This window comes from Pelophylax lessonae, assembly GCF_965119305.1.
Source record: "Pelophylax lessonae genome assembly, chromosome: 12".
NCBI classification, from domain to species: Eukaryota; Metazoa; Chordata; class Amphibia; order Anura; family Ranidae; genus Pelophylax; species Pelophylax lessonae.
In genome coordinates, this window is record NC_138779.1 from 37,105,363 (window position 1) to 37,117,367 (window position 12,005).

The 12,005-nt window shown below is 43.2% G+C and overlaps 1 protein-coding gene across 1 annotated transcript in view; it reads left to right on the top strand.

Annotated features, from left to right (window-relative positions):
- Positions 1 to 2,197: 2,197 nt before the first annotated feature.
- Positions 2,198 to 12,005, top strand: part of LOC309568838 (uncharacterized protein) — a gene marked incomplete at both ends in the record, with an annotated part of 45,030 nt that continues 35,222 nt past the window's right edge. The window contains 4 exons of the mRNA XM_082274623.1: positions 2,198 to 2,293; positions 3,429 to 3,555; positions 6,747 to 6,854; positions 10,155 to 10,253. Coding sequence (XP_082130749.1) covers positions 2,198 to 2,293; positions 3,429 to 3,555; positions 6,747 to 6,854; positions 10,155 to 10,253 — 430 coding nt within the window. The remainder of the gene's footprint in view (positions 2,294 to 3,428; positions 3,556 to 6,746; positions 6,855 to 10,154; positions 10,254 to 12,005) is intronic.

Here is a 12,005-nt window from a genome sequence, read left to right on the forward strand (position 1 = left end):
GTAGTGACTGCATGCAAAGGATTGTGGGATATGGTACCAGTTTGGTACCTGTTGGAACCACAATCGAGTAGGTACTGTTTTTTCAGAGCTGTACCGTACCGTTCGGTTCCATGCAGTGGAAAAGCAAACCTATACCGTACCGTACCGAACCGTTCCGACCCTATACCATGCGGTACCAGCAGTGGAAAAGCACAAAAGGGTGCCGAACCGGTACGGTTCCATGCAGTGGAAAAGCGCCATAAGTGGTTGCAGCGCTGCTAGATCAAAAATACATATAGGTGCAAATTCCCATATAAATAACGAACAATAATATACCCAAAATTCATGTAATCGATAAAATTCATAAATTGATAAAAAAATCATAAAATAGTGAAAAAAATCATAAAATAGTGGAAAAAATATATAGTGAAAAAATCTTTTAAATAACGTCCATACTTTAGTCCATCAAAGAAATGCAAACAAAGTGCTTCTGTGCTTAATCCGTGCTTGGAAGGGGGTTTTCCCCCACGTGGTTTTCTACTTACCACAATGTACTTTTAAACAGGCATAGATTGCTGATTTCTCCCTTTAACATATGGCTCTCTGATGTTAATAGTAAGATCCTCAATGGTGCTTGTAAATCCAGAGTTTCCTTGTTTCTGTCAGCTTTTAGATGGTCACTCTTTTTTTTTCCAACTTCAAAAAATGCATCTTAAGACAAAGGCTGGCCATACATGATACAACTTTCTGTACAATTTTCTGTACAATTTACCAACTATGTAGTACAAAGGCCTGCCTTCCTGTAACTTCAGGTGTCCATCCAGAAACCTTCATATCCCATCATGCACCATCACAAAGTAGGATGTGTTGAATTTTTTCACTATTTTATGAATTTTTTTTATCAATTTATGAATTTTTGATTTTATCGATTACATGAATTTTGGGTATATTATTGTTCGTTATTTATATGGAAATTTGCACCTTTTATGTATTTTTAACCGCTTGCCGACCGCCGCAAGTAGATTTACTGCGGCGGTCAGCCCCGGCCAGGCAGAGTGACGTTAATTAACGTCACTAGCCTGGGAGGGTCTGGGGAGCGAGCCCACGGAGGCGCGGTCACGGAACCCCCCCCCCCCCGCGCGTGTGACCGGCGGACCCGATGTCCGCCGGTCCGCCGGTCACTCGGCGATCGTCGGGGGAGAGGGAGAAAGTCAGGCGGCTTGTGTAAACAAGCCACCTGTCATTCTCCTCAGTGTAAAAACACTGATCAGACGGATCTACTATGTAGATCCGTTGATCAGTGTCCTTACAGCTCAAGCCACAGCCAATCACAGTAGAAAGCACGCCCCCTAGGGACACACATAGCCCCGCCCTTTAAAAAAAGTTAACCCCTTCACTGCCAGTGTATTTTTACAGTAACAGTGCATATGTATAGCACTGATTACTGTAGAAATGTCACTGGTAACCCCAAAAGTGTCAAAAATGTCAGTCAAGGGTCCAATCTGTCCGCCGCAATGTCGCAGTACCGCAAAAAAAATCGCAGATCGCCGCCATTATGCGTTAAAAAAAAAAAACAACAAAAATGTTTCCCTTTGTTAGTAAACGCGATAACTTTTGCGCAAACCAATCAAAATACGCTTTTTGCGTTTTTTTTTTTTTTTTTTTTTTACCAAACATAGGTAGGATAAAACAAATTGGCCGAAAATGTTAAATTTTTTGATTTTTACATTTTTTTTGGGGGGAATTTCATATAAAAAATGTGAAAAATATTATTTTTGCAAAATTGACGCTCTTTTTTTGTTTATAGCGCGTGATCAAAAAATCGCACAGGTGATCAAATACCACCAAAAGAAAGCTCTGTTTGTGGGAAAAAAAGGACGTCAAATTCGTTTAGGTACAGCGTCGCACGACCGCGCAATTGTCCGTTAAAGTCACGCAGTGCCGAATCGCAAAATACCCCCTGGTCGTTTAGCAGCCAAATCCTCCGGGGCTTAAGTGGTTAAACTAGCAGCGCTGCACACTCTCGATGTACTGATTGTGGGTGCAATGATTGGACTTTAACTTGGAAGTGCTAATAAATATGTTTTTATTGTATCAACTATTTGTCCTTTGATTCTTGAGAGTAGGTGTGTAAATTTGGGGCAGGCTGGTAGAGGCCCCAGTGCATTAGTTTGCCCAGGGGCCCATGATGTTATTAAAACGGCCCTGAGCCGTAGGAATGACTAAGGCTGCAGCACACATGTGCAGTGTAAAGAAGAGCCTGCCAGGTCCTTGGGGGGGGATGATGGGGAACCTCGTTGGATCAGGGAGGAAGGTAAGTATTCTCTCTGGTGGGTTGCACTCTGTGGGGTGAAGGGGATTGAATGACAACTTTTACTAAAGGGGAGGTTGTCCGTTGAGGAGACTCTTTCATCAAGGATGTCCCAAAATCATTACAATTTTTGCCAAGTGATGGAGGTATTTCCAAATCTTTAACGGCATAGTATACATAATCTTGGGCTTAAAGCGGTAGTAAACTGCGGCATGCAAAAAAATAAATAAACGTAAATCCCCTGCAAGACCATGGCATAATGTCCTAATATACATCACATACTAGCACATTATGAAATACTTAGAATGAAGCCCTCCAGGAGTGTGCTGTCACCGCTGACAGGACTTCCATGTTCACCCGGTTTTCCTTCCGGGTCCGTGGCCTCCATCTGTGTGTGGCCGGGACCACGATGACGTCACTCCCGATCGTCGGCACTGAGCCCTTGGCTCTGGCATGGAGCTTTGAAGATCCTCTACGGTATGCCGGAACTTCAGAGCACATGCACCGGTAACATCACTGGCTGTATCCATTGTGAATATCTCCTAACGGTCCCAGTTTAGGAGATATTCACTGTGCCTACAGGTGAACCTTATTTTTAGGCTTGCCTGTAGGTACAATTTCACAAAAAAATGCATTTTTTTTTTCTACTGCTTTAAGAAACCACACTGAAATTGGCTGATTTTTAGGTCTTTAGTGAGCCTGAATATGTTGGATCTGCTTGGGTTTTCAAAACAGTACTTACATAGTTTAAGGCTCCATTCACACTTGTGCAACTTGTCCTACAACTTAAGTTGCGTGACAAGTCATTCCCTATGTTTTCCAATGATCACCGTTCATATATGCATGACTTAAAAGTTGCAGCAACTTCAAAGTAGTTCATGCACTACTTTTGGTCTGACTTTCATGCAACTTGAGGGCCATAGACTTCAATGTTAACCCCCAGAAGTTGCATGAAAGTCGTACCTGAATGTTATACAATGCAACTTGTGTGCAACAGTTGTCCGTTATCACTGGTCAAAGTCGTATCCATGTTACACTCATCCAAAGTTGCACTCCAAAGTCATTGCAACTTTGGAGTCGTACAAGTGTGAATGGAGCCTTACGTTCTCTCTAAGGTTGTTTTTTTATATGTTTCTAGGGTCCAATCGCGTTCCATGATGTTGCGGCTTCCTTTAGTGAAGAGCAGTGGATGCGCCTGGATAACAGCCAGAAAGAGGTTTATGGAAATGTGATGAGAGACATTCATGGAACATTATTGGCACGAGGTAAGTTTCAAATCAACCTGAAGCTGAATTCCAGGCAATTGGATAGTGCAGAGTACAAATACACATACTGTATGGGGGGGGCTTTACCTGTTAAAAGAGATGGGATTTTTCTATAGCCGTTCTTGTGCTCAGTCCCTACTGGACAGCATAGCCAGATCTAGGATCTTGGCTAAAGCAGAATTTGGACATGCCCTTTAACCACTTTACCACCGGAGGATTTTGCTGTCTTACGTCCAGGCCACTTTTTGTGATTCGGCGCTGTGCGACTTTAACTGACAATTGTGCGGTCGTGCGACGCCGTACCCAAACGAAATTGCGCTATAAACAAAAAAGAGCGTTTATTTTGAAAAAAATAACAATATTTTTCACTTTTTTTTTTTATATGAAATTCCCCCCCAAAAAAATGTAAAAATCTAATTTTTTTTTTTTTGGCCAATTTGTTTTCTGCTACCTATGTTTGGTAAAAAAAAAAAAATCACAATAAGCGTATTTTGATTGGTTTGCGCAAAAGTTATTGCGTTTACTAACTACGGGAAAGATTTCTGTCATTTTTGGTGTTGTGTTTTTTTTTTTTTTTTTTTTTCGGGACTGCGACATTGCGGCGGACAGATCGGACCCTTGACTGACACTTTTGGGGGTACCAGTGACATTTCTATAGTAATCAGTTCTATAAAAATGCTCTGTTACTGTAAAAATGACACTGGCAGGGAAGGGGTTAATTTTATTGGAGAGGGAGGGGTTAATGTATGCCTGGTGCTTACTAACGTGTGTGGGGGGAGGTGACTATGTGAGACAGGGACAGATCGCATGTTCAGCTATGCTGAACCCTGCAATCTGTCACTCCTTGTCACTTAGGCTAGCCATACACTATACAATTTTCTTATTCAATTTCCTTTAGATTTACCTTAAACTATGTAGTGCAAGGGCCTGCATGACTGCATACAAATTGAAAGTGTTTAGGTTTGACCCTATATTACATGGTTTTGGTAAATTTAAAGGAAAGTTGAACAAGAATATTGTATAGTGTATGGCCAGCCTTAGGAGATCCGCCCGCTCTGTTTACACAAGCGGGCGGATCTCCAAACTGGATTCCCCTGGCCCGACTCCCGCTGTGACTGAAAACAGCGGGAGCGCGCCGCTTACAGGGGGAGGAGTCCAGCGATGTAGGTCTACGTCGCTGGACGGAATCGAGCCACTTTGCCGCAGTACGGTCAACGTGACCGTGGTCGGCAAGTGGTTAAAGTGTATGTGTCTGGATGCTGGGTCAGAATAGTTCATATTCCCATTGCACACCTTACTGGGTATAGGCATATCTGTTGTGGGTGCTGCAGAGATCACCAGCTGGACACTGGATCTATCACAGATAAACATACATGTTCCCCAGCACACCATGGATCTTGCACAGCAGTCCAAAGAAACTTTTTATTGCAAAGGGATCACATTAGGATAAAAACAATGTTTCGGAGTCACATATGACCCCTTCGTCAGGCATGTTATCACATGCCTGATGAAGGGGTCCTGCGTGACTCTGAAACATTGAACTTATCCCAATGTGATCCCTTTGCAATACAATTTTTTTTGGACTGCTGTACAAGATCCATGTGCTGGCAAACATGTATGTTTATCTTGGATGCTGGGTCATTCCGATCAAGCAAAGCTTTTGTCACTTTCTAGTAGTTTTGAAGCTTCCTGTACCCTCCTGACCCTTCATACATTCCTATCACTGTCCCGTTTGTTGGGTATGCTTCAGCACTACCAGATGTTGCTATAACATTTCTTTAACTTTGTCCTATCAAAACAACCCTGAATTTGGGAAGAGCAAGGGGTTTTTTTTTTTTTTTTCTTCTATTGAGGCATTTTTTTTTATTTTTTCCCCTATACGGTGGGGCTGTGCCTGCACTGCATGGGTTAACTGCTCATTTGTGTCCAGGGAATAGGAGAGTGATGTTTTGTCAATATATTGTACCTAATCTTCTATCTGTACTGTTTTATTTTCTGAACATTTTCAAAAAAACATGTTTGTTTTAAAAAAAATAATAATAAATAAATGTGGCAGCACGGTGGCCAAGTGGTTAGCACTTCTGCCCTGCGACACTGGCGTTGTGGGTTCGAATCCCCTACCTACCTACAAGTTTCTCTTTCCTTCTACTTCACTTGATTTACTACTTGGACTGGCATTACCATCTTGGCCTTAACCGTTTCAAACAGTAGCCACACACATTCTCATTGCTGCACGATTGGCAATAGCTTGAAAATGGTAATCTTTGCAACCCCCGACTCTCCAAGAACTGATCACAATTTTAGACAGTCACTTTGCAATGCAATATCTCTTCTCCAAAGCCAAATTAACCACTGCAAAATTCTTGACAAACTGGGAACCCTGGATAAAGGATCCATGGAGCATTTCATTTCTCAATTCTTCAGAATCGCAGTTTGACAGAGTTTATAAGTTTCTAAAGTTAAAATAGTTTCTGGATAATCCCTTTACAGAGCGGGGGGCCATGGTCGGGGGTGGAGATGAGCCGCGTTCTCTTCCGGACATAGTTTTTACCCAGTTGGGTGTCCGGGTTATGGGTGGCGGGCTCAAATTCACCACTGGGCTATGGATCCCTCTGCAGATTATTAAAACTTGGTCTAATATTGCAATGTTTGTCAATATACTGTACCTAATCTTCTTTCTGTACTGTATTTTATGAAAATTTTCAATAGGAGAATGGACGTATACCTGCCTAATCCTCCGATACACTCAGCACAAAAGCGATACCTGCTGCTCCTGCTCCTCCCCCCTCCCCCTGGTCTTATGCAGTGAACTGTTCCTAAATTTCTCATGCTCATAGACCTGCTCTGGGTGTTAAGACATCAGGAACAGTACACCGCTGGATCGTGAAGGAGAGCTGTTTTCCGCTGGAGTGGAGGATCGGGTGAAAGTATAAAGCTTGCTGGTCACCCCCTGGACAAAACAAGTAGTCAAGTAGTTAATCCATGCAGTGCAGTCACAGACCCACTGAATAGTGAAAAGAAAATTTGTCCGGAGTTCAGCTTTAACTGCATCAATTGGTGTCTTGTTTTTATCAGGCAGACAAGCATTCTCTCTAAATGACTAACCCTTACATTATTTTATTTATATATATATTATAATAATGTGTGTGTGTTTATTTTTTCCCACTACTATTATCCTTCTCTTCTCTTAGGTTATACCATTCTGAATCCAAGCACGGTTTTCAGTATAAAAGGACGGAATGAATCCTTTGTCCGCCTAGACAGTCACTCTGCAGAAATGGAAAGCTCTGTAGTTGGAGGTAGGTGATATACTGTATACAAGGAATGATGAGCTACGTCAGGCTGTAGACGGTGGTTGGGTGCTAGTCTACTATCCAGATTTATCACTGACGTGTTTATATTTATGGCACATTCCTATCCTGTGTGTGTGCCTGAAATAAAGATATGTCTGGCTGTGATCCCAGGGAATAACGGATTAGTGGCCTAAAAATATCATACTTGCAAATCCCATATCATCCCACTATGACCTTTTCAGCAACGCAATTTGTTGAAGTCTGTGATACCCCGTAGAATAGGGTAGGCAACATTGGAGCTTCAGCTGTGGTTAAACTACAAATCCCATCATGCCTCTGGAAGTCAGTCTTGCAGTGGTGCCTGATGGGATTTGTAGTTTCACTATAGCTGGAGTGTTGAGGTTGCCTAACTCTGCCATAGACTGATACCCCATAAATCAGAGGTGTCCAACCTGAGGCCCTCCAGATGTTGCAGGACTATATCTCCCATACTACTCTCAGCTAAGAGGCTGGCAAGCAGGGGCAGACTGGCAACTTGCTGCCCAGGGGGCAAGTACAAACCAGAAGCCCATGTTGCAGTAACTAGGCCCCCCTCCCACTCTCCCTCTTCCCATCCTCCTCCTGACCCCCATTCTAGGCTGAAGCCCTGCTCCAGTTACTCTCTACTCACTGGCTGAATCTGGGTTACCAATCTGGCCAGCAGTGGGGCAGTTGGGGGGGAGCTGAGACAGCTCGGTTGGGGCTGGCCAGGGGAGGAGAGTCTCCAGTGGGGCATGGAACCGGCCTCTGCTCAGACAGTTTACACCATCCATGCTGTGGGGGGAGGCCTGTGCTCTGTCCTTGTCTTCAACCCGCACTCAGTAGGTCAGTGGGGGGGGGGCTTTTCACTTCTCTTCACCAGAAATTCCTTAGGCATGTCTGTGGCAGAAGCGGTTCAGCCTTTTTACAGGACATCAGAGTGGCCCAGGGGGCAATTGCCTCCCTGCCCCGGCCCAGTCCTCCCCTGCTGGCAAGGGAGTATGGGAGATATAGTCCTCCAACATCTGGAGGGCCGCAGGTTGGACAACCCTGCAAAATGGTTTGGTGGTCATGTGATCATAATTGCAGTTATTGGATGATACTTGTAACTCGTAACAACCAATCAGAATTCATATCATCAGGTATTCAGTTTTTGTAGTTTGCTCTCTAATTGAATAATTACTGGTCCTACTCAAATGTTGTTGAGTTATATGCTTTATATTTTTAGTTGAATAGCCTGGCCTATATTGTGTAATTAAATTTGTGCATTTTGATGTTTGTACCTTGTTACATAAAACACAAAATTCTTTAGTAAAAGCAGTGACTGGTAGCAACCAGATTGGGACTTTCCAGTATTTAGTGTACTCGGTATATTAAAAAATCTAATTTGGGGTGAAACGCTTTGCAAAGTGCCAATCGCCTATTTTTATATTAAGACTGCTATTGCACAAATTGCCCTCAATAAGGAGAATGCACTATAAGTACAAAAAGGTGCATCCATAAAATATGGATTATGAGTTTTGCAAAATATTGCATTCTGTTTTTATGTAGATTTTATACAACGACCCAACTTTTTGGAAACTGTATTTATAATTAAAGTAATTGTAAAGTCTGTTTTTTGTTATATTCATACAAAAAAAAACATATGTTCTGCTCTGTGTAATAGTTTTGCACAGATCAGCCCCAATTCTCCTCTTCTTCTCGGGTTCCTTACTATGGGGAAACCTGAGCTGAGCTCCCTGTGTCCGTTCAGACATAGAATTGTGGTTTGGCTCCGCCCCCTCTCTCTCCTGATTGGCTTAATGGCCAATGGCGCCGCTGCTGTATCTTAGTCAAACAGGAGGGTGAGTCCCAGATGGCTGAAGCACTCGTGCAGCATCGCTGGATAGAAATGGGGCTCAGGTAAGTATTAGGGGGGGCTGCTGCACACAGAAGGCTTTTTATGTTATTGCATGGAATGTAGTAAGATAAAAAAAAAACCTTCTGCCAATACAACCAATTTAAACATTTTTTTCATTATTAAAAGTGGAGTTTCACCCTAAATTTATACTTGCCTCCATCTTCTCGCTCCGGGTCACCTGATAAACAAATGGATAATCGCAATTTTTTATTTTTTTTTACTTACCTCGTTAAGTAGAAACTATACTTACCTTACTTCCTCTTCCTCCCCTTTGGCGGCCGCGGCCCATCGTCACTTCCTGGCATGCAATGATTCCTGGGAGCTGAACGTCATCGCTCCCAGGAATCAATGTGCCTGCACCGGCCCCGACGTCACTTCCGGTGCAGGCGCCGTCATACCTTGCTAAACAGCTTCTGGGCATGACGCTGAGGCACCGGAAGTGACGGCGGGGCCGGTGCAGGCGCCGTCATACCTTGCTAAACAGCTTCTGGGCATGACGCTGAGGCACCGGAAGTGACGGCGGGGCCGGTGCAGTGCATCGTGGGACCAAAGAAGACGGAAGAGGACGCAGAAGAGGATCGCGCTGGCTTCAAGCTGCCCACACCTGAGATGGCAGCGCTGGAGAAGAAATTTTCAAGGTAAGTATTTCTTCTTGCAGGTAAGTGCAACCCGGGACAGATCAGAGGCTATCCATTGTGGAATGCACTAGCCCTGACTGTCCCGGGGGTATTTTTATTTTAAAAAAAATGTTCACTGGGTGGAACTCCGCTTTAATAAAGCTCATCTTTTGATGCCCATATTTCTAGGCTAGTAACATTTATATTATGTTCTTCTGTAGAAATCAATAGATCCAATTTGTCCAAATCAGTGTAGCTGCACCACAAGCCAAACACTTAGGCCACGTTCACATGTGGGCGTAGCGGATCGCAGGCAGAATCGCGGTGATCCGGAAATCATTGCGATATCCGTGATTTGCAATGGCACCCCAAACGCTGTGCGATGTTGCCGCGATTTCCACCTGCCGAAGCGCGGTAACATGGCGCAAACAGAATCGCGGGACGCATGACGCACAACAGAAGCTCCTGTACCTTTTTTGGGCGTCATGCATCCCGCGATTCTGTTTGCGCGATGTTACCGCGATTCGGCAGGCGGAAATCACGGCAACATTGCACAGCATTTGAGGTGCCATTGCAAATCACGGGCATCGCACAGGCGTCCCCCGATTTGCAATGATTTCCGGATCGCGGGCAGAATAGCGGTGATACTGCCCGTGATCCGCTACGCCCACACGTGAACGTAGCCTGAAGATATGTGCTATTAAAGAAAACTAGTAAATGAGCAAATCCCAGATTCCATTTGAAATTCTTCATATTTTTTTCCTATTGTAGACTTTCCTGATATTATAGTGAAGATAAAGGAAGAACCCATTGGCGAGAGCCCAATAAGTCAGGGGGGACCTTCTGTCCTAGACAACCGGCCTTCCACATGTAAGTAGAGACCATATAACATACATTTCCAACTCTGTGTTTGTTTTGTTTTTTGTTTTTTTGATACAGCAAACTATCCTTTTTATTTCTGAATTCTATCAGCAGCTTTTTACTTCAATATCAAGCAGGAGAAAACAACCTATGAACCTGTCAGTTCGAGTACTGAAGCAAAAATGACAGGTAAAAGAAATCTGTTCTTTAACCACTTCATTACAGGGCACTTTCACCCCCTTCCTGCCCAGGCCAATTTTCAGCTTTCAGCGCTGTCACACTTTGAATGACAATTGCGCGGTCATGCAATGCTGTACCCAAATTAAAATTGTTATAATTTTTTTTTTTTTTTCACACAAATAGGGCTTTCTTTTGGTGGTACTTAACCCCTTGCCGTCTGCTCACTAGAGCTCTACTGCGGAAAAGTGGTTCGTTATCGTCTGGCGACGTAGACCTACATCGCCAGACACTCCCCTTTCTCGGCGGCGCACACGCGCCGCCGGAGGCTCGCTCCCGCTGTATTCAGTCACAGCGGGAGTCGGGCCAGGGGAGGAGCAGCGGCTATCGCCGCTGCTCTTCCCCAATCATCGGGGAATCGAGTGTGGAGATCCGCCTGCTTGTGTAAACACAAGAGGGCGGATCTCCTAAGTGACAGGCAGGGTCAGATTGCAGGGTTGAGCATAGCTGAACCTGCGATCTGTCCCTGTGTCACTCAGTCACCTCCCCCCACACATGTCAGTAAGCACCAGGCATACATTAACCCCTACCTCTCCAATAAAATTAACCCCTTTTCATTTAAATTTCATATAAAAAAAATGTGAAAAATATTGTTATTTTCTAAAAATTTATGTATTTTTTTTGTTTATAGCGCAAAAAGTAAAAATCGCACAGGTGATCAAATACCACCAAAAGAAAGCTCTGTTTGTGGGGGAGAAAAGGACGTAAATGTTTGGGTACGGCGTCACATGACCGCGCAATTGTCAGTTAAAGTCGAACAGTGCCGAATCACAAAAAGTGGCCTCGATGTAAGACAGCAAAATCCTCCACCGTAAGACAGCAAAATCCTCCGGTGGTAAAGTGGTTAATCACCACTGGGTTTTTCATTTACTAAAAAAAAAAAAAAAAAGACAGAAAATTTTGAAAGGGTGTTTCTTTTTTTTAATTTTTTTTTAGTTCTATTCTATATCAAGATGACATAACAATTTAACAAAAGCAAGTAATTGCAATATGAACAGTATGTAAAACAAGAGTAAATATTAGCCATACAGAATAATGAGGTTCAGGTTTGTACATTGGGCATAAAACCTAAAGAAGCAGTAAGCGGTGTTACAGCTAAGGCACTACTATCACTGCAGCCCATGAGGGCCCTTTTGGTACGAAAACAATGGTGGTACCTGAAATCTTCTAAGAATATGTGCTATCAAGTTAGGTAGGCAGAGAAACTATTGATACCTCCATAAGAAGCCTTAAAATGAGTTCAGGTAAGGGAGATGGATCTACAGTCTTGCTTTTTAGCTCCTGTTTTACTTGACTTAAAGTTTTTATTTGTGCACATTTTGTATTTTGCAGATTCACAACCTAAATCATCTAATACAACTCTTATTAAAAAGGAGGAGGAGGGGTTTTCTATAGATGATTATAACAGTGCTGGAGGAGAAGATACTTCCAGCAACCGTGCAGGTAAGGGTGCGTGTGGTGTTTGTATTGTATAAAAAAAAATAAAAATAAATTAAATATATTTTATGTATGTGTGCTTTTTTT